Here is a 23,141-nt window from a genome sequence, read left to right as displayed (position 1 = left end):
ATAAAGGCTTTCTTATAACCTTGTACGCAGAAAGCATAACAAACTCTGGTGGAAATTAGTTTTAAATGAATTTCCACTTGTTTTATGTTTTCTTTATACAGCAAAAGTATTTTGGTCAAGCACAGCCAGCGTGATTTAAGCACTAGTTTCAAAAGGACAAAAAAATGTTTAACCTAAAAGTATGTACAAATGCAACCATAAAAATGATACAATATTGAAGTTAAGGCTGCCAAGCATGCTTGCATTATAGGACAAATGTACTTTGGATTAGGCCACTAGAAAACAAACAACTGCAGCTGTTCCACCAGTTTCTCCTTTACCCATACAGAAACACGCTGCTATTGCACACCCAGAGGTCTCTCTCTCAACGCTCAATTATTATTATTATTGTTGTCTGTGAAGAATGACTGTCTCTACCCTCTTTTTAGGAGTATAAAAATAAAATAATAAAACAAAAAAAAAAATCAGAAACTTGACAGGGTGAAAGATAAGAATGGAGCACATGACATGAATTTCCAGTCCAGACCAGTCCAGTCCAAGAGGCACTCCATTAAAACAGCAGAAAAGGAAGTCCCCTGCCCATTCAATACCCTTTCTGACGTGTATACAATCACTCCTTGTTTCAGAGTCGGGTTCTTTTTCGGGAACTCGAGGAGGAGTTTGTTTTTGTCTCCTGCAGGATCAGTTTAAGCAGTAATGACATCAGAGGCGGTCCGAACTCTCAACACCCCCCCCACCCCCCTCCTGTGCTTTAGCTTTTTAAAGGAGAAAAAAACCAAAAAACACACTGTTACCAAGAAACCCTGCTCAGCCCTTCAATACCGGCTCCTGCCCTGCACAGCGTAAGGTGCCTGTAGAGAACAATGTCAGCATAACTGAGTGAATGCCCAGAGCCACGTCTGGATCTCTGCAGTGCCGGGGGGAAGGCAGCCCAGTGCCGCTGCTTTGCGGTGGATTCAAGCTCTCCAAATCCCCTCCACCTTGTACGGATAAACGCTATGAAACACTATGCTTTACTGGATTTGACAGTATGGGACTAGCAAACATATATCACTGGAGCAGTCTGCATTGTGAAATCGAAACAGAAGTGAAATAAATTGGGGGAACAGACAGGTTTGTATCAATTTGCTTTGATTTTCTATTCATATTAAAAGAGCTTCTTTTACATAAAAAGCGCATTTCTTATTATTTGGTTGAAATATGTACTCCGGGTCAAACAATAAACACCCATTCTCATTTCTAACCTGCAGTGCTGAACAGCCCTGTTTATAACTGTCTGCACATAGAGAGGGAGCCAGGTCAATAATGCCAATGCACAGACAGATCTTTTAATGGAATTATTAACCAATTCCGGACATATGATTCCTATTTTGAAAGGGATTTATCAACATCAGCATCTGTGTTTTTTTTTGTCTAAATGTATTTTAGAAATTCATTAAAAGGGTGAGAATTTAAAAAAATAAATAAATAAAATTATTAACTGCTTACTCTCATGTCTTAGTGCGACTGATTGTATCTTTGTAGTTTTGCTTTCAAAATAAAATAAAAACCCTGTGTGCTGGGTGTTTAAGGACTAGTTCTGCAGCAAAGGGCAGTGTACATTCCCAGACACATTCACTTTCAAACAGCCCGCACTCCTACTGGTCATTTTACTACAAGTGGCACAGAATACTGAACAGCGTGTTTTTAAATGTAATATCGCAAGCTTCTACATAATGCTATATCTATCTAGCTATATATCCAGCACTATCTGGTGTCATGGCTCAGTGGGTCTGTCCTGTCAGCAGGAGTCAATTGTTTGCTGACTGGGGGACAGAGATCCCCGAGAAATCTCCAGCGACCGGTAAGGCATTGTGGCCTGGATTTCCCCTCTCAGGCAGGAGCAGCTGTGTTGAGAATGAACTCTCTAGAACTCTAAACACCACGTATGGTCTGTGTTTTGTTTTTAGTTTCATTTATTTGTTAAGATCACCAGGACCCGCACGCAGTTACACAGTTTCATTTTCTTCATCCCTCATTATGTTGTTGTTTGAGGATTCTCAAATTTAAGTAAGAAATTCGAAACAGCTTTATAAAACAAGCTATAAAATGTTTTGTTTTAAACTACTTAATTACCAATAATTGAAACTGTTAGGTACAATTTTCTTCTGATTTAACTAACACTGCATGCTTTGTGTTTTCACCTTGAATATCTGATTGTCCTGTAAGGGTTCTTAATGTGCAACCCAACAACGTCTCTCAGAAATAGAAGCACAAATGTGACATTTGCTGCATTCTCTGCAAAAAAAAAAAAAAAGCGCCACCACAGCAAGATAACTGGAAGCACATGTTGAAAGAATTTTTGTAGCATTCAGTGAAAAATGATTTGCAGGTTTTCACCTTTCCCCTGCAAAATTATGTACACTATTACTGTACTGCACAAAATGGATACCAGCGCTTACTGTGACAACTGTGTCTGTTTCACGGTTCAAAGATTTAAATTGAACAGTTACTTTTTATAGTTTCACACTCCAGTCACCCGTTCATCTCCATACATCTAATATGTCCTATTCACAAAGCAGACCGCAACAGAAATACACCTCGGGATTCAATTCCTCCTGTTCTATCCAAGCACCCTGTCACTTATCCAATTAGTAATTTGAAACCTGAAAATCTGTTACTTTTGTACTTTTCATTACCAAACTAAAAGACCACTGTCTGGGAGTCTTGCCAAGCACAAATACCCTCAACAGAAAAGGTTATTTTATTTACCAGATTTCAGATTAAGAGTAATCTGACAAGACTTGTTGGCGTTCATGTATCTGGACAGTACTGGTTATCATGCCTCATTACACTTAATTGGTAATTGTAAATGCTTCCAATGCTACCTGGTTTTAGTGCAATATTAAAGGATAACACTGCACAGCTCTCCACTCCTCAGGAGCAACCACTCATGTGCAGAATGACATTTAAAAGGACAGTTTCCATTTTAAGAAAGATTCAATTAAAATATGCTTTTAATTGCATTCTAACCAGAGAAAGAAATACTTGTGCTCAGCATACACTCATGAACTAAATGTGTGTAGACTTCAAAAACACAAACGTGGAGCTCTGTTCTTCCATTATATCTGATGTCATTGCTCCAGATTTTTCCACAAAGCCAGGAAAGCTATTAGTTAAACATTCAAATGAATACAAATATTTACATATGAATATTGCTTAGCTTCCGAAGAGCAGCTCGGATTTCCTGAGATTCTCTAACTGCCAGAAAGACTACAGTAGCTCCTTCTAAGATGGATAGCGCACAGATCATCACATCGGACTTCGCCACGAGATACATGGTATGTGCATTAAATCAATGTGGATTTAATCCATGCTATGTTAACTTAATAATGAAGACATTACGAGCATATCTTTAAAACATGCTTCGGAAAAAAAGGGACGTAACAATTAACGTGGAAATCCATAGTCTTCTCTTACTTTGGTAACAAACATCATCTTTACAGCCCACAGTGGCCCGTATCAGTATACTTTTGTTTGTTTCTTTTTGTGAGGATAATGTTTCAACAATAACACATTGTCACGTGTGTGGATAGCAGGTGTGCGTGAGTTTGAAAGCATTTTACAATGTGATGAATGATTTCATTCAGGATGTTTGGACACACCAGGACATGGATAATATTGTATTTAGGGTAACGAAGGGGGTGAACCAAACTTAAACATTGACAGCTTGGAAATGAATGAAGGGGTGTGTCACCCCTCTCCCAAAAATATGTTTAGTTTGGTAACATTTATGAACACCATCAGCTATCCAGTAAATGTTTTTTTAGATGCAGTTTGCTTGTTTAAATGTTATTTTAGTTTTGTTTTTATCAGTTATTTGGGCTGTTTTGAGTCTTTTTCGTTTCTCTGTGGTCTGCCATGTGCCTGTGCTGCCATCACTCCTGCGGTATTCTGTGGCTCCTTTCATCTGCACTGTATTAAAGCTCTTCAAAGCAGTTTGCATCATCCGGGCTGGGCGACAGCAATGCAGTAAACAGTCAAGCATCATCCGGGCTGGGCGACAGCAATGCAGTAAACAGTCAAGCATCATCCGAGCTGGTCGAGAGCAATGCAGTAAACAGTCAAGCATCATCCGAGCTGGTCGAGAGCAAGCTATTCCACTCAATGTTTTTCCTTCTTTATGCAAGTCAAGGTTGTTATAATAGTAGAAAACACTAGTGGAGGCTTTGAGTAAATTATTGACGCTCAATTCATCAGAGTAGAAAAATGCAACATGTCTAAGACTTTTGCACAGCAGTATGTGTGATATATACACACACACTGCTCCCTCGCTATAACACGGGTCTCGGGGGACACACAATGTGAGCGTTATAACCGAAGAGCATTAGAAACGGGGGGGACTGGGGAGTGGGGGCGCATAACACCACACATCTGACAAATACAAAATAACTCCCTCTCTATAATGCACAGTGAAGCAAAAATGTAACTTTCCCCGAATTAACCATGCATAAAAGCACCATGCAATCAACGCTATTAAAAAAAAAAAAAATAATAAAAAGGTAACATTCCCACTCATGGACCATTTTAATAGCAGCTTTAAAACTATAATTATCCTGGCTAAACGGCGATCGGGAGTTCAGTTCAAAGCAAAAGACAAGCAAACCAAGTGCGAGGAGAGCAGGTCGGGTGAGGGAAAGAGGGAGTGGGCTTGCCCCAGGTTCGGCTGCCAGAGCGGGGATGAAGCGTCTTGTCTCCCGGAGATAGCTAGAGCTCCTCTCGTAGCAAAAAAGGAAATAGATTAGGAAAGATAACCACATTATAGGCCTAATATTTACTTAGTTATAAAACAAATGCTTAATAAGATGTCTCTGTTATAAAGTGCCAGCGCAGCTTTTCTTCAGTTCAGATACTGTATCAAAAGGGAGAGACAGAAACAGAACTTATGATGTGATGTATGTAATGTTAAAACTGTACAATGCATTAGTAAGAGCTTATCTTGAATACTGTGTTCAGTTCTGGTCACCTCGCTATAAAATGGATATTGCTGCTCTAGAAAGAGTGCAAAGAAGAGTGACCAGAATTATTCCAGGTTTAAAAGGCATGTCATATGCAGACAGGCTAAAAGAATTGAATCTATTCAGACTTGAACAAAGACGACTACACGGCGACCTAATTCAAGCATTCACAATTCTAAAAGGTATTGACAATGTCGACCCAAGGGACTTTTTTGACCTGAAAAAAGAAACAAGGACCAGGGGTCACAAATGGAGATTAGACAAAGGGGCATTCAGAACAGAAAATAGGAGGCACTTTTTTTTTTTTTTTTTTTTTTTTTAACACAGAAAATCGTGAGGGTCTGGAACCAACTCCCTAGTAATGTTGTTGAAGCTGACACTCTGGGATCCTTCAAGAAGCTGCTTGATGAGATTCTGGGATCAATGAGCTACTAACAACCAACAAGCAAGATGGGCCGAATGGTCTCCTCTCGTTTGTAAACTTTCTTATGTTCTTATGTCCTTAACTTAGACTGAAAAGTTGCTTACAGTCTGAACAACACTGGTACTTTATTTACTGTATTAATATTGCATGACTCACTAGTACAGGGAATTGGGGGATATGCTATAGGAGCATTATATCCGAGGCGCGTTATAAAATCGAGAGCCTTATAACGAGGGAGAACTGTGTGTGTGTGTGTGTGTATATATAGATTATATATATATGCGCAATAGGATCCCAAGTCAAAATACGATCCTATTATAGAGTCCTATCACAGGTTTCTCACGCATGTTTAACTAGAGAGACATTAGCCTGCATTACCGGAAGGTTTCACATGCTAACTGTACCCCATTATGGACAGAGACTGTTTTGAGTTTTCAATTCATGTTGTTGATTCATTATTCAACATTATTATGAACTGCTACCTGGTAGGAATGAGGCTGATAGGACCAGGCAATCGGACTTTTACAGCCCTAGTTTGCAGACTCCTGTTGCATACAGCATGACAGACTTGACTTCTTTCCCATCCCTCACAGCACAGTTTCAGCATTACAGACTGTACAATATGGCATCTGGACTCGGGCACATGTGGAGATACAGGAACCCTAAATATGGTTTCTTCACTGAGATTTTACTCTCAGGAGACAGACAAAAAAAAAAAAAAAAAAAAAAAGTGTTTAAAACTCTGTTTTCATGCAGAATTATTGCTGCTCTCAGTCACATTCAAGTACAGGGTTAGAAACGAACGCTCGCTCATCCGCCCAAGGCAAAACTAAAACAGATAAGGACTAGTTGATGTCTGTGTCTCTGTAGTGCTGTGGGCGAGTGCTTAAAAAAAGTGCACAGATATACTCATTTACAGGACTGCGTTTAAAAAATGCAGGAGAAGTCAATTCTAACGAGGTTTTGCAGTGGTGAACAAACACTCACAATGCTTACAAAACAGTCACTCAGAACTGAAACATCCCTTCATCTCCCCTTGTCATGCCGAATTTTGCACTATTTTGAGATAAACTTTCGGTATGAACAAAATTTACTTTTTAGACATCAAAACAATATAAAAACGATGAACAAAAGTGCGACAATCACTACACACCGGAAACTCCTCTGTGATTCTAAAGCTAGAAGTGCTTTTAGAACAGCTCCCACCCTTGCAAAGCAGCATTGCTGTATTCTGATTTTGAAGGAGGTGTGACCTGGATGAGGTAAAAGGATTAAATGTGGGGAAAGCCTATAGAAATTTTAAATAGGCACAGGACTGTATATATGCTAAATATGTGTCTGTTACCTGGGATGGATCTACAGATAGTTCCATTACTGAGGCAGTGATCAGGGCTCGGAATGTGGGGAAGGCAGATGCAGAAACCTAATCCATGTATCTGGGAATGAGCACTCATCTTTATTGTATCTTTTTTGTATTAATAAATAAATAAAAATTATATATGTGTGTTCAATTTTTAGGAAAATAAAAATGCAAGCCTATTATTTTAGGGACCCCAACAGCTGTTTGATTGCGACTCCGGAACTTCACATAAGGACTAGCAAGTTTCAAAAAGTACTACTCCTTAGGACTAGTACCACACTTCTGTTAGTTTCTAACCCTGAAGCATGTGCGAATATTGATGCTTCAGAAACGGGAATTAAAAGTAACCCCCAGCTGGCTAGCACAGAATTTGAAACATCTGTTAGGAATTCACAGTGTGTTCTACTGAAATGCCAGTGCCAAAGGGTTTTAAAAACCCATCAGAGTTCTGACTCTGCTCTCCCACTACATTCAATATGTTGTCAGCTCCAATTAAACCATGCATGAGGGAGCTCCCATAGGAGGATGTTATTTTCTTGGGGGGGTTAGGTAGGAGAGGAAAAAAAATAAAATAAAAAAAAGTCTTATTTCACAAAATCAAGACAACCAAACTTGAAACTAAACAGTAATGTGAAAAAAAAGTGTCCCTGTTTCTTGTCTAGCAGAAAATTCTACTTTTTAGATCTGTATGTTTTTATTCAAATTTCAAGTAGTAAAATTCATATTTTCAGGAGATCTGAGATAGACAGATAGATATTATAGCTAGCTATCTATTTCACTGGAAAAACAACAGCAGAACCAGCCATCAATTGAGTTTGTGTGGTAATAAAAATGAGCTGTAACCCAAGCCTATCAAATCAAAACTATGGACTATGCAGCCAATTACAAGAATTATTTACCCTAAGAGAAGCCTTCCACTCTAAATAAACAATGAATCAGTACTTTAACACATGTTCAACGTGGAGGCTTTCACATCTGCATTGTTAATAGTGTAAAAATATGAATTATCCTGAGGTCTTATGCCCGTGGCTGGATGTGTTTTGCATTTATTTGGGTTTTGCTGCATGGCAGCTGTTCCCACCGCAGTGTGGTCCGAGCTGTTAAATCATTTGTGTGTTTGGGGGAGGAAGACCAAATAAAAGCAAAATACTGTGCAATGACTGCCTTTGGTAGAGACACATTTTTGATTCGGGTCACTACAAGCTGTTATTTGGTGAAGCACAACACCACACAGATAAATGCCTCCAGCTCATCTTGATTACACCTGGTTTTACTCAGGCTTCTTATTTGATCTTTCAGTACAATTGTTTTTTAAATGGCACATGCAGAGTTATTTAAAAAAAACAAAACAAACAAAAAAAAGACCCAACTAGTAAGCAAATTCTGCATGTTCTTTGACTAGCAAATACATTTGCTGATTTGTATTTATTTCTCCATTTCAGATTTATCATTCCCCAACTACAGTATATCATTTTGTAAAAAAAAAAAAAAAAAAAAAAAAAAAAAAAAAAAAATTTTAAACAATGAAGCCACTGACATGGACTTTTTTTGCAATATTTTATCTGTCAGCCTGGGTAGAATGTAGAAAACTGCATTTACAAACTAGTGGTGCATCACCACACAGGAGGAACCCCAGGTCAACCGACGAGGAGGAGATCAATAAGAAATGCTCGTACACCTTCCTGATCCCCCAGCAGAAGATCACAGGGCCCATCTGCGCAAATGCCAAGGGGCCGGTGCCTGACAAGGAGCGCGTGACCCGCATGGATCTGGAGGACCTGAAAGAGATCCTGTCCAAGCAGAAGAGGGAGATTGAGACGCTGCAGCTGGTGGTGGACGTGGACGGAAACATTGTGAACGAGATGAAGCTGCTGAGGAAGGAGAGCCGCAACATGAACTCCAGGGTCACCCAACTCTACATGCAGCTCCTGCACGAGATCATCCGCAAGAGGGATAACTCCCTGGAGATCTCCCAGCTGGAGAACAAGATCCTCAACGTCACCTCTGAGATGCTCAAGATGGGCAGCCGCTACAAGGATCTGCAGCAGCGTTACACGGAGCTGGCTGGGCTGGTCAATAACCAGTCAGTAATCATCACCATGTTGGAGGAGCAGTGCATGCGCACCTACACCAGGAAGGACCTCCCTGCCATGCCTCCTCTGGTGCAGGTGGTGCCCGAGCACATCCCCCCAAACAATCGCTACAGCAGCAGCCTGTATGGTGGCAACGAGATCCAGAGAGACCAGAACCAGGCTTACTACAGGGACATGGGGATCCGAATGGACCCATCCCCAACCTCCGTGGCTCTGGGGATCCCCCCTGCACAGGGGACGGCCATCTCCGATGGTAAGCTCATACCACACGCGCCCTTTCTGTTCGATGAGACACAAGGAGATGCTCTGATCAATCCTGAAGCACTTTAAACATGCAAATCTATACTTCTGATTAGTTTTAATACCATTATCAATAGACTCACAAGCCCAACAGCTTGCTGGGAGAGGCTGGGTGTAACTGCAGGCTGTCTCAGTCTGTGCCTCAGTGCTGGCTCCAAAGACAGCAGTAACTGCTGTGCAATGTCGCTACAGCACATTAAAAGGCACATAAGGACCTTTTTATTTTATTGAGTTACATGTTCCCATGTGTTGCTACAATTGTTTACGTAAGCTGTGTGTATTGTTTTAAAATCTTTTTTTTTTCTTTTTTTTACATTTTGACCACTTTAACTTTTTAAATTGCATTCCCTGCCTCAAGATCACTTCCCGTGTACCCGCATGGACCTCTCAGAACTACATTTCCCATCATCCTCCTGCTCACTAGTAAATCCATCTCAGTTGCGTGTGAGCAGGAGGATGATGGGAAATGTAGTTCTGAGAGGTCCATGCAGGTGCATGGGAAGCCATCTTGAGGCCCTTTAAGAGACTGTACAAGCTGGAAAAAAGTTAATCATTAGCCTGAACAAGCCAAGCATTTCCTTGCGTTAGGCTCTTAAACGCAGCTCCAAAGAAAACTCTTGGACTGTCTTGGGCCGACGCCCAGCTCTATTCACGACCTTCAGACTAACATCTGGAAAGGTACTCAAGGAAAAAAAAAACTGAAAAAAAAAAGGTCATTGTGAAAATATGAAAAACCACACCTAAAAAGATAAACTACAGAGATGTGTGGGTTCTTTCAAAAATGTAAAACCTTTAACCTGACCAGAATTCAATCAGAAGGAAATTCCAAATGTCATTGAAACACTAATTATAAAACTGATTGGAAAAGTCAAAGTCATTGAATCTCTTTTACTATTGCAATGCCAAAAGGCAGGAATGTGTTCCAAATCTAGACTTCTGTTATATCTGAACTTTTTGTAACAGGGCAGAAAAAGAGACTTTGCATTGCATTAAATCACTTATTACATCAAGTACCTTCATCTGTTGTGAAGTAAACGGTACAGAATGTGATTCGTCTGACAAGAGAAGTGCAGCGTTTGTATACTCCACACATCTACCGATTGTAAAGAGAAGTGCAGCGTTTGTATACTCCACACATCTACCGATTGTAAAGAGAAGTGCAGCGTTTGTATACTCCACACATCTACCGATTGTAAAGAGAAGTGCAGCGTTTGTATACTCCACACATCTACCGATTGTAAAGAGAAGTGCAGCGTTTGTATACTCCACACATCTACCGATTGTAAAGAGAAGTGCAGCGTTTGTATACTCCACACATCTACCGATTGTAAAGAGAAGTGCAGCGTTTGTATACTCCACACATCTACCGATTGTAAAGAGAAGTGCAGCGTTTGTATACTCCACACATCTACCGATTGTAAAGAGAAGTGCAGCGTTTGTATACTCCACACATCTACCGATTGTAAAGAGAAGTGCAGCGTTTGTATACTCCACACATCTACCGATTGTAAAGAGAAGTGCAGCGTTTGTATACTCCACACATCTACCGATTGTAAAGAGAAGTGCAGCGTTTGTATACTCCACACATCTACCGATTGTAAAGAGAAGTGCAGCGTTTGTATACTCCACACATCTACCGATTGTAAAGAGAAGTGCAGCGTTTGTATACTCCACAGATCTACTGATTGTAAAGAGAAGTGCAGATTGTAAAGACAGGATAGTATGAGAAATAACCTCTAAAGCAAAAGAGTAAATCACCCCACCAGCTCTTACTTACCAAAGGCAGTATTAATTGAATGAGATTGCTTGTGAAAGTACTCCCCCTGCAGAAACGAGCTGAGAACATATCATATTTAATCAGCTATGAACAAGTGCTGGCACTGAGTTCTACTTCCTGTCTTTCATGAAATGAAAAGAGGACACAGCGAGAACCACACTGTCAACATTCTCCATTCTTCCCAAAACAGAGGGCTAACGAATATTACCGGCTTCATAAAAGTCTTGAACATGGTTTCTTTATAGCATCGACACTTTTTCAAAAGTATTGCTTATTTAATTACTAGTGGCTCCGGTGCTTGTCTTTCTGAAGCCCTTTCTCCATGTCCTGCAGGCCCTTTTAAAGACTGTTACCACGTCCGTAAGGCTGGCTATACAACCAGTGGGATCTATCTGATCAAACCTGACAACAGTGATGTGCGGATGCAGGTGTGGTGCGAGCACGGACTGGACAACGGGGGCTGGACAGTCATCCAGCGCAGGATGGACGGCTCGGTCAACTTCTTCAGGAACTGGGACAATTACAAGGTAAATGTACTACCTCCTCCCTCCGACACCATGACATGTGTAACACTGCTCTATACTCTCATGAAACGGGTCAACTAACAATACTACACAGACATTACTATACCAGAAGAACCCACTGTGTTACATCAGTACAAACCACCTGCTTCATGTCAGAAAACTACACAGGCTGAGAAGTCATATTTTGGGGGGAGGTGGGATTCTTTCTTCTAGTGGTTATCGTGGTTTCTTCAGAACACCCACACAGCTTCCCATCTGCGCAGTGTAAAGAGAAAGACTAGCGATGGCAAATTACAATTTTTAAAAAGCATAAACAAATAAATAAATAATAAAATGGTAAAACTAGTCTGTACAAAATACCAAAGTAAATACAGTACGACTACTTGGCCTAAACAGACGGTCTGCCCTGCAATCAACTGCCAAAGCACTGTGCTTAGTGTTTCAGGGAGCGAACCATATCAAATGAGTGAAAACAAGCAGACAACCAATTGAAAAATCACAATTTTAGCAAGTTAAATACATTCTACCTCTAAGATTAAAATAAGTGTTTGGGATTATTTCCCAAAGTGGGCAATGTTTCTGGGGGTGCTGTTAGGGGAATAAGGAATGAGGACTAAGCATTGGTCAGTAAAGCTACTGCCTGAGGGTGCACATTTCCTGCTAATCTTCTGCACTGTTAAACCCTCCTGATTCCCTGACCTTGAAGTCACAGAGCGCCTCTAATGTATATAAATGAGAATTAGCAGACCATCTGTTTTATTCTCTGACCCTGGATCAGAGTTAAGAGTCCAGTTCTTTACTGGATCACATTTTTATGAGACCATGAAAAAAACCCTCTAATTTTCACTAACATGTCAAATAAATATATTCTGGAACGAGAACAAGTTAAACAGTAACCAGTGCAGATTCGTCAAGCAGACGGATTACTTAAAGTTTCCACAGCTTCTCAAAAGTCTGTGACCTTCCTTTTGTGAATGATTCCATTATTTATCATCAACAATGGAGTGGTTTAGAACACAACACAGGCAGGAACATGACAAACCATAATTCTGAAAATTAAAAACAGCATGTGCTAATCACTGAAACATTTATCTCAACAATCAAAGTTTCCAAACAAAGAGGAACACCTATTGAAACAATACCAAAACACTTAAAAAGGCTACAAGAAAAAGAGGTCATGTTGGCTCGGGAACAGTATGCTTTAACCCTCTACATACCAGTCACTGCAGATCACAAGTGGAGCGTTAGCCCTAGTGCAGAGCCAAAATATACTAAAGTGATAACTGAGTGCCTGTGTGTTACACTGAAGCCCACATTAAATAGCAATACTAAATACGTAAGATAAATGAATCAATTCACAACAAGTTTAACTTCCAGATATTGTACAGTACTACTAAGCGTTTATTTCCTTTTAGAAAGGGTTTGGTAACATCGACAATGAATACTGGCTGGGTCTGGAGAATATCTACAACCTGGCAAAGCAGGGGAGCTATAGGCTGCTGATCGAGCTGGAGGACTGGACAGACAAGAAGGTGTACGCCGAGTACAGCAGCTTCCACCTGGAGCCCGAGAGCGATTTCTATCGGCTGCGACTGGGCACGTACCAAGGGAACGCCGGGGACTCGCTCATGTTGCACAATGGCAAGCAGTTCACTACGCTGGACAGGGACAAGGACGCTTTCTCAGGTAAAAACACATCAGATCCTCCGTTAGCCTAATATCCAGGGTGAAACCTTCCCCACGCTACACACGTGTGACACAAACAAAAAAAATAAAAACCTTTTGGTTCATTCTGGAATCATGCTGTAGAAGACTATGTTGCAAGTAACCTCTGTGTATTCAGGTTTGCTCATTTAATACCACACCCCTAACGTTTCTCCGGTTTCCTTGTCTCTAGGTAACTGTGCCCATTTCCACAAGGGCGGCTGGTGGTACAACTCATGTGCGCAGTCCAATCTAAACGGGGTGTGGTACCGCGGAGGGCACTACCGCAGCAAGTTCCAGGACGGGATCTACTGGGCAGAGTACCGAGGGGGGTCCTACTCCCTCAGGGAGGTTCAAATGATGATCAGACCCATTGACTGAAGAGTGGAGACTATCCAACAGCATCAACTTGCTGAAATAATACCCCCTTCCTTCCTTCCTCTATACATGTTTTATATAAGTACAACCATCCTCAAAAAATAGAAATTAAAATGAATAAATGTATGTACTCCTCCTGATGGAAATGTGATACGTTTGGATTACTGTTCCAGAGAGAGAACTTCATTTCAGGCTACAAGCTCTTCTGCTGGAAGCAAAGCAACTGGCCTTTGCTCATTATCACAGTAACTTCCACACTCCCACCCAGGGCTGGGTGCTGTGGAGCCTCCGTCCAGCATTCTGCTAGAGGAAATGACAAACACACACACACTGAAATATTCCTACATGCTTGTGACATGCTTTTCAAAAAGATTAAAACACCTGTAATTCATCCTAGGAATGAAATAGGTTGAGGAAAAAACGGGCATTTGATGTATTGATGTTTTTATATTCAAGTATCTTAAAACGTCTAATATTTAAATAAAATAATACTAAATGTTTTATCCCAAACTATGTTCTGCACTTTCAACTACATTATGCTAGGCTTGGTATGTTAATATACTTGGCCTGGTTTGTCATGCTTGCAATCGTCCTTTCTGAGTTATTTATCAGCTCATGCTTGATTGTGTTTGTACTGTTCCGGTGATGTTGTAAATTCTGTAAACGTAGTTTACAGCAAATCGGAATTTCCAACCCAGTCACAGCCACCAGCCCCCCCCCCCTTCCCCTCCCCCACAAGCAAACAAGCCAGAGACCCCACAGACAGGAGATGGACGGAAACGCCAACTCTGCCTCCACATACAATCACAAAATAAAAGATTTTTAAATGACAAACATCCCATTTCTTCATTCTGTTCTTTTGGGGGTCATGAAATTAAACCTCTGCATGATACAGTTTGGTATTACTTTCTTCTATTTGTAAAACCAATATGTATGAGACCTCACTCAATGTGTGCCTCCTATAGAAATGCATCAATGCAAACAGCAACACACAGTATTAAAAGATACCAAAGTCACCCCCCCCCCCCCCCACCCCGGTGTTAACCATGCATATGAACTGACCAGTTATGTTAAAGCCATTGTCGCTGCACCGCAGAAATATTCCTGGGTTGGACATGGCCAGCAAACAAGTACACTAAGCCTTACACAAACAAAAAGCCTACAGCCAAAGTACTGAAAAGATTGTGCAAACTGAATTAAGTGTACACTTTTGAACACTTTGCATCTTGGTATCTGACTGCACTCAACAACAGGAAGCAATCATTCCATACCAGAAGGATCAGGACACACATACTTGTTTTTAGAAGATGCAATGCAGTAATACTAGGAGGAACATGCTGTACAGTATTTCACACAGCATTAAAGAATGAGCTGCAAACCAATAAGTTGCTGCCTGGAGCGAGCACAGCCACCTCCTCAGCGGAGGCGCTTAAGTTACTTTGTTAATTAATCCAACGAAACAAGACCAATAGGTAATGCCTTATAGTTTTTTTTAATGAATAATAACTTATGGTACACATTTATTTAAATACATATTGTTTATTTAGATATCTAGTTTATCCGCTGTGATAAGTAAGCTGACATCAACCTCTTGTGCAAGTGTAAAGGTAAGAACCACATGTATATCTACGATAGCGTACATTGCAAGAGAAGGGTTACCTACTGGATCACTAGCTGTCTGCCAGTGAGAGTCACTCCGCACACAATTGTACTTTACCTGTTAAAACCATGTCCCTCAGTTAAAACTCAGCTGTCCTGTCAGTAGAAGAAACACATGGCTCTAAATGTTGACTTTGCCAAAAGCCTGATCGTCTCTATAGGATTATAACAAATTTATGACAAAAATAAATCAGCAATTTTAATGCATTTCAGAGATGGTGCACGACAGGGAGAGCAGCTTTTTCCTCTCCTGAATGCCAGACTGACTAAGCCCTCCCAAACAGCCTTCAGAGAAATTCCTGTTCTATACAGATGCAGGAGTTATGAATGTAGCACAAAAAAACAAAAAAGCACAAAAAAAAAATGTATATGCATTTTAAGAATATCTACCAAAATGGGTTTTTGTTATTTTATATTCTGTGCTTTTCTATGCATTTCTCTTGGACATAGGCTGTGCTGCCACAGTACCAAAAAAAAACCCCCAAAAAAAACCTGCAAACTACTTCTCCATGAATCATGTATTTATTTAGCACTCCACACGGCAAAGCAATTTCAGAGAGGCGAAGCTCCTAACATGTAACACAGTAGGGCTGGAAACACGAGGGACCCAGAACACTAACGCTCCAGCAACCCCCTCCTCAGTACAGTGCCTCCTCACACCAAGTTAACATGACACTTAGCAGCCACTGCAATGACAGCTTGCACTCATTCTGTGCATGTGTGATTTGAGATGGTATTTACAAGCCGGGTACAGTTCTCGTAATTGCTGATGTTACACATATTCTACTGTTTATATGAGCAGGAGGGCTGCTTAAGCCTGCTGGAGCTCAACGTTAAAGCTTACCCATAAGAAGATACAGCATAGCTCTGAGCACAGCTGGTACAGCTGACCCCTAAGGATGATGTGGAAATATCATTTGAAACATTCTATTGCTTCATTGATCTTACCCAAATAAGGGATACAGGGAGTCATGCTCAAGGTGCTGATGTATTCTCTGAGCCGTTTGTAATTATCTTCCTTAGCCATCAGGTATTCTAATTTTTCAAAGGTAGTTTTATCTTTCCGACTTAGGAGCTGAAAATGAAAAAGAATACAGGAGAAAACTTTTAAATAAAATGACAATATAAAACTAGTAACAAATGTAGCCCTTAAAACTTGGAAAGGACCAGAAACAAAAGCAGTGTGCTGCTGGTGTGCACCAAGAACTACATTGCTATCCAGGGACAGCTCTCTAGCAGGCAGCAGCGCTATTTAAAAACAGCTGCATCCACAGTGAGCTCCGAGGAGGGGGGCAGTAACACAGGGGCAGGGGAGTGAAGCTGATCCACAGCGAGCTCCGAGGAGGGGGGCAGTAACACACAGGGGAGTGAAGTGAGCTCCGAGGAGGGGGGCAGTAACACAGGGGCAGGTGAGTGAAGCTGATCCACAGTGAGCTCCGAGGAGGGGGGCAGTAACACAGGGGCAGGGGAGTGAAGCTGATCCACAGTGAGCTCCGAGGAGGGGGGCAGTAACACAGGGGCGGGGGAGTGAGCTCATGAGGCAGGTGGAATCAAAGCACTGCCAGGCTTGGAATCAAGGCATGCACTATTTGAACATGCCTCGGTTCACACACATTATAATCAGGAAACAGAGCAAACATTAGCAGTAATGAAACATGGTGCTGGTACTCACCGCCCACGTTTTGGTTAGTCTGAAGATCGGTGCGCTTTGTAAACCAGACACTACAGACATCAGTGCATGGAGATTATTGAGCTCACAGAGTTTCTGAAAGATACAAACAGATCACAATGAGATGTACTGGCAGAGTGCTTATTAGGGACACAGTACATATAGGGCATTTGATAGGAACACCAATTAACAACTTAAAAACTTTCCAAGAACAATTACAAACCATAGCCCAATATGTCTAAAGGGTTAGGTTAAGTAAACAATATTAACATACTGTTTTAAAGCTTCCTCATGAAAACAATGCAGAAAAAGCTCACTGCACAGGATAGTCAATATCTCCTCATTTTAATTAATTTAGTCATTTAAAAAAAAAGCAGTGTTACCTTTCCTGTTTTAATATAATGACTCAACACTTCTGCTCTTATTTTCAGTGTCTGAGCGTGAAGAATTTCCCGAACCACCCAGAAGGTGACCTGCAGGATAAAACACACAGTGGTAAACTTTGTGGCCAATTGAAAACCTCCTGGGGCAGGATGACCTCAGATTATCGGTTTACCAGCCAGACATCATGTACCATTTCATTGTATTGCCCAGGTCACTGACACTGTCTGCTGCTTGTTGTTAATCATGGGTTACAGCAAGAGAACCTTTTCAAGGATTTTACACTCCCTGTGCACCGAGGAAACTGCTTCCATTAACACCTGCATTACTGCATCAGGGGTAACTTTTATAATCCAAGTAAAGGCCTGCCACAGTTTTGACTGTCTAAAAACTAAATGTAGCTACATGAATGCCACAGTCTTAACTAACACATGAGCACCCCTGGGTTTTATACAGATGTCAGCACAAAGTGTTTTTAAGGAGCCACATGTTCAAATATTTTTCAGACAGATACTTTATCAGTAAAAAGCCAAGTAGGAAAACTCCCAGCCTTTTCAAACAGCTGATTTCACCCAAAGGCTGTCAAACTCTACTGTTATGCACTTTCTAGAAGTTACTGACTTTTTACTTTTGTGCAACAGCTACATTCCACACTTAAATTCAACATCGGGCTCTTGTCGCTAAGGAACATGTCTCCTGATGTGGTAACATCAGGGGGAGGAAAAATCTGTTCCAATTGCTCAGAACGCAGAAATGCTGTGCGAATACTTTGAAAAAGGAAACCAGATGTGAGTAATGTGGAACAGCTGGCAGGAGCCAATGGAGGGGGCGAGAGATGTTCAAATCTCAGAAGATTTATCCGAGTAATGGATGAGGAAGAGTTCTGGCTGAGTGAAGATGAGATCAGTTCTTCAGAAAAACTAGTAATAATTAGAGGAATATGACACAGGACAGCCTGTGGTGGAGAAGGGAGAGTGAGGAGGCAGCACACATAGGTACACTTGGGCAACAATTTCAGCCGACATACTGTATGCAGCTTAGACCTACAGGGGCTGTCCCCCTGCTCTATAAAAGGCATCTGTGACGAGGAATGGGAAGAGTTCTTTTTCCAAACTATTATAATACAGAGAACCGTGTTGGACTCAGTTTCTCAAGTATCCAAAGAAAGAAAGAAATAGAAAGAGCAAGGCAGAGGCGAATGAAGCCGTTTCTTGCAAGCTCTAAAGCAATGATTGGCTGATGCAGTCTGGTTTTGGTTCCACATACTTTATTAATAAAATTTAATGTGAAAGAAAAAAATGCTATACTTTGAGCCTTCAAAGTAGTAATAAACATGTTTATAGACTTATAAAAACAAGCATGTTAAATGATATATTGGTTCCATTAAAAAAAAAAAAAAAATACATTCTTACTAGTAATACAAGGTAAGGTTTCAAATGTAAGCATATCTTGTAAAAGAAACAACAAGGCGCTGTAAAGTACCTGTTAGCCCCTTTTTCACCATTCTTATTGGGCAGCAGTTATGTGACCAGCTGCCCATCTCAAACTGCACTCTTGAATCCCATTCATTTTGGATAACCCTGCAAAAAGGGGTCCAGGGCTGGCCCCTATAATACAGTTATTGAGCGAATAAATAATAGTCCGAAGCCTTCCACACGGCCACGGCACTTGTAAAGGTTTCAGAGCTCCGGGTGGCAGTGCGCCAGTGTAGATGAAAGGACTGGTGAAAGCAGTCATGCAGCTCTTACATACTGTAGCTTTCATCGCCACGTCACGTTTACCTTGGAGACCACGCATTAAAGGCTGTTTGCTAAAGAAAACAAAATGTACATTGATCTTGAATGTGAATAAAAATATGTGCAATGAGATATAGAGATACAAATGTCACACACACACACACACACACTTCAGGAGTCCAAGGGAATTAAAGCCAGGAATAGATAATAAAAAAATAAATAAATAAACAAAGCAGATGAAAGCTTTCACTTACAAGGTTAAACCTCCTTGTAAAGGCGACAGCGTTAGGTGCAGAACTGTACTTTTCTTTTTTATTCCAGCCACAACTCGCCAGCTCCTGAAAAAGATATATCATATTTACATTAGAAACAAAGACAGTTCACTATTGTTCTCCCACGCTATTTCAGGATTTGATAACTCACTGTTAATATGCTGACAGCACATTGAGATGCTATTACTGTACATCCTTAGCCTCGAAGTATTATTACAACACTGCTCTGCAGCTAACCCTCTGAACACGCACTCACGCCTCAAAGGGATCAGAGCTTGGGCACAGACCCATTGTGATGCAATGTCGTGGTTGAAAGACGGCCTGTACTTCATTGAGGTCAAAGAAATAAGTGGCGAGATTGATTTTATTTATTTATTTAACCTGCTCAATAGGGTTTACTCCACAGGAGTATGGATGTCCTTAGATTTTTATTTTCCATTAATAAAGCACCCAAACAAACACATCAGCCCAATTTCAACAGGAATAACATTTACAACACTGAATTGCACTTAATATCTCAATATTTATAGCTAGGCTTGTTTTAAAAATAGAAATTCTAAAATGATGGATATCAAATATGTGGAGCCTGGCAGGATACACAATTGCTCCACGAAAGTTTCAGGCTGGAGTTTCCCAGAGTGTTAAAATACATTTTCAATGCAATAACCAGCCCCAGAGTAGCAGGTTACGAAGTCACATTATATTACAAAGAAGAGCTGCAGTGGCCAGATCCACTGCGCTGAGGGCGAACATCTGCCTGCAATCCTGTCAGGGAAAAGAGCCAAACATCTGAGGACACAGCAGTGATGTAACTGTAGGAAAATCTCATCTAAGCGGAATTCATCATCTTCAGCCATGCTCTTCCCCAGAGCCTCAGGAGCTTGGAAGGGGAAGTGTTGGACCTGCTGTCCACTGGCACACAGTGGAAGTGATTGATGAATTGTACACCAAAAGCACGATTCTACTTAAGTTTGGCCCAGCCAACTCCTCTTAACTTACGAACACATTGTTAAACTGAATTTGCAAAGGCTGGTTTCCAAGACGGTCTTCAAAACCAGTTTTCAGAGTTAGACTGGCTGGCTTTAAACTGGTCAGACATTCAGTTGTAGTAACTGTGAAACTCAGTCAACATACTGTAGCCTACATCACATTGTCCATAGTAACTGTAAAATCAGTTCGATATGAAGCATCAGCATTTGGTTGAGTGATTTTCAAAATATGGGTAAAAAAAAGTAAGAGTACAGAAAAAAAGTTCCAGTTCACTGAGCCTATTCTTTTCTTTTTTTTTTTTTTTAAAGGTGGCATACAATATTTCCAAAGCGATGCTGCGTGCAAAACATTCCTTTGATCTAAAAGGGTTAGAGAGCTGACAACGGAATGAATTCAGAGTAAATGTAAAGATGTAGTTCATATGAAAATGTGACAGTTCTTCTGACTGCAGCTATAAACCCCATGATTTAGATAAGTATTCCCAGTACTAGCTCCTTGTATCTGCTGCCAAAGTACAAAAACGTGAGCCTTGGAGCATTTGTGTAGGTGGAATCCCTTTCTTTCTTTTTTAGCAGGCTGTGTTCTACACCTTAACCAAACATTAATGAAGATTTGCTCAATACTGGGTGCCCACTTCACAGACTCAAAATGTGTCTTGCAAAAATCTTAACACTACTACAATTTCTCCAGTACAAATTACTGTGGGCTCAAGTTCTGCAAGGAAAAGTGATCTGGACTTGGATGAAAAGGTTAGTGCTGTCACCTTTCAGACACTGGAGCAAGCATTCCAACATCGACACAGAGAATGGGAATATTGGAAGCAGGAGAAGAATGCAGGTTCTGAGGGATCATCAGATAGCTGTCCAGTTCCAACACTGAAAGTAAGTTTAGTTTGCTTTTGCAGAATATAACAACATTTGACTGCAATTTCACAATCACTTTACTTATTGAATGCATTCCAGGTGAAGATGTTCTGCATAACAAAGTGAAGGCAAATCCATTTACTTATATTATTAACAAAAAGGAAACCATGCTATTCACATTTCCTTTACTGAGCTAATTGTTATATTCTCCTGTGATTGTTTTACGTGTTATTATTGGGTTTTAAAGAACAAATGTCAAGGTAGAGTCCTTTCCCATTTCATGAAACGCAAGTGAAAAGGCAGGCACTTTGTAACTAGGATAAAGAACAGTAAAAGACTGCTGAAGAACAACATGCAAATCAGTTGGAACAAAACTACAGACTTTAAACAATCACACTGACTTGGGGCTCCATGGTGCACGGGCTGTGCCAACTAGCTCACACTCTACATCTGGGAAGGACAGACGGCAGTTTCTGTAAATCAGCTGATCATGACAGACCCACATTCAACTCAAGATAGGATTGCAAAAGGGCAGAAGCAGTTTGTTTCACCCCTTTCACCCAGTTCAATGTGCTGCATAACCTCATGAGCCATCACTAGCTCCTATGCGCCAATCTTTAAATCTTACAAACACACTTGCACCAGGATTCAATTCCAGATAAACTTATTCCATTACAAAACTAGTTTGATGAGATTACTATAAATCAGCTTTTTCCTATTTTAGGGCATATGCTATTGCTTAGAGAAGGAGGCATCTGGCAGACACCTTTAATTCCATGGAAGCAGACAATCTGTCTCCCAGAGCTCCTAGAACATGCAGAGACATGACAGCGACGTTTGTTTACAGCATGTTTCATTGGTTACACCATGAAACTGCAAACAAATGCTGTGCTGCGCCGCTGCCAAAACTGACATGATTCCCAATAATAAAAAACGCCAGATTGCGGTGCCGTGATAAAATGTTCTCCGTTTTATTAAACAAGATCAATATGCAAGTCAGGACTGTAACACTGTCTTCAGTTTTAGGGCTGGAGCAATAAAAATGACTCACCGTCTGCTGGGGAGTCGGACACCACTTGGATTGGAGACATTCACGAGTGGCTACATCCTGTGCCCAGCGGCTGTGATTCTGCTACAGTTAACAACGTGACGGCACTTACTAAAAACACGCCACTTATCCACAACCGCTTCTATGAGATTTCAAATGAAAAAACCCAGACGGGGGGGAAAAAAAAAAAAAAAAAAAAAAAAAAAAAAAATGTAATTGTGCCCCCCCATCATCAAAATGTTTCCCCCCCCCCCCCCCCCAGAAAAAGATGACAAGCCAGCCATCCTTCAGGGGTTCACATATATGTCTGTGTATCTTGGTTAATGTAGGTAACTCTCTAACAAAAGGTCTGAGACAGAGGAGACTGCAGTGTCTGGAAAAAATGCATTTTATTGAAAATAGTCAAGTCTTCAGGGTATGGTTGTCCACCGAGGATCCATCCTGGAGGAACAATCCTCCTTTGAAAAGGTCCACAGACACAAAGCAGAACACAACCCAAAATATGACAACATAGAAGAGAAATCTGGAATGGAACCTAAAGACTAATTTTGTCATCACATACAGCAATATAGTCATTGGCCATCAATCATTTTGTTGGCTGAACATCCGTTCAACCTAAGGACAATGTTAAAAGCACAAAGAGGCTGCTGGTATTAAAGGCGAGCTGTAGTGGTTTGTCTCCAGAGTGGTAGCAGAGCACCTATATATTTAACAATATGGAATGCACAGTGTGTAATGGTAACTGCAGACCTGGGAAAGCTTTCTTATTATTTACTATATGATGTTGTGACACTAAGTAATATCACAGTACTTTAATACATATGTGTGTTTTCCATTATAAATCTGAACCAGAGAGCAGCAGGATCGGAAACTTTAGCCAGAGACGGTGCAAGCTCCACCATGAGAAAGCGGGGGAACGCTTTTAAAATTCCCTAACAAAAACATCATGTGCAGAGTTTGCTGCCA

General features: G+C 40.8%; 2 protein-coding genes across 5 annotated transcripts in view; one reads left to right on the top strand and one right to left on the bottom strand.

The window, feature by feature from the left end:
- LOC121331065 (ras-specific guanine nucleotide-releasing factor RalGPS2) overlaps positions 1 to 23,141 on the bottom strand; it is a 55,073-nt gene that overhangs the window by 11,217 nt on the left and 20,715 nt on the right. For all 4 annotated transcript variants that reach the window (XM_041278215.1, XM_041278218.1, XM_041278217.1 and 1 more), the window contains exons 5-8: positions 19,257 to 19,340; positions 17,269 to 17,358; positions 16,889 to 16,981; positions 16,165 to 16,291 (exon numbers count right to left, since the gene is read on the bottom strand). In XM_041278215.1, coding sequence (XP_041134149.1) covers positions 16,165 to 16,291; positions 16,889 to 16,981; positions 17,269 to 17,358; positions 19,257 to 19,340 — 394 coding nt within the window. The remainder of the gene's footprint in view (positions 1 to 16,164; positions 16,292 to 16,888; positions 16,982 to 17,268; positions 17,359 to 19,256; positions 19,341 to 23,141) is intronic.
- Positions 772 to 14,387, top strand: LOC121331066 (angiopoietin-related protein 1-like). The gene is made up of 5 exons (XM_041278219.1): positions 772 to 1,113; positions 8,224 to 9,127; positions 11,285 to 11,478; positions 12,891 to 13,161; positions 13,373 to 14,387. The coding sequence occupies exons 2-5, from the start codon at positions 8,305 to 8,307 to the stop codon at positions 13,558 to 13,560; spliced, it is 1,476 nt and encodes a 491-aa protein (XP_041134153.1). The 5' UTR covers positions 772 to 1,113; positions 8,224 to 8,304; the 3' UTR covers positions 13,561 to 14,387.

The sequence above is a fragment of the Polyodon spathula genome, chromosome 18 (genome assembly GCF_017654505.1).
Source record: "Polyodon spathula isolate WHYD16114869_AA chromosome 18, ASM1765450v1, whole genome shotgun sequence".
Taxonomy (NCBI): Eukaryota; Metazoa; Chordata; class Actinopteri; order Acipenseriformes; family Polyodontidae; genus Polyodon; species Polyodon spathula.
Note: the sequence above shows the minus strand (reverse complement) of the source record. Positions and strands in the feature narration are given on the sequence as shown.

Bases quoted from the DNA above. Each gene is read 5' to 3' on its own strand.
- LOC121331066 (XM_041278219.1), top strand. From the start codon at position 8,305: ATGAAGCCACTGACATGGACTTTTTTTGCAATATTTTATCTGTCAGCC. The intron at 9,128-11,284 runs GTAAGCTCATAC...CATGTCCTGCAG, and splicing joins GGGGACGGCCATCTCCGATG to GCCCTTTTAAAGACTGTTAC. The intron at 13,162-13,372 runs GTAAAAACACAT...CCTTGTCTCTAG, and splicing joins GGACAAGGACGCTTTCTCAG to GTAACTGTGCCCATTTCCAC.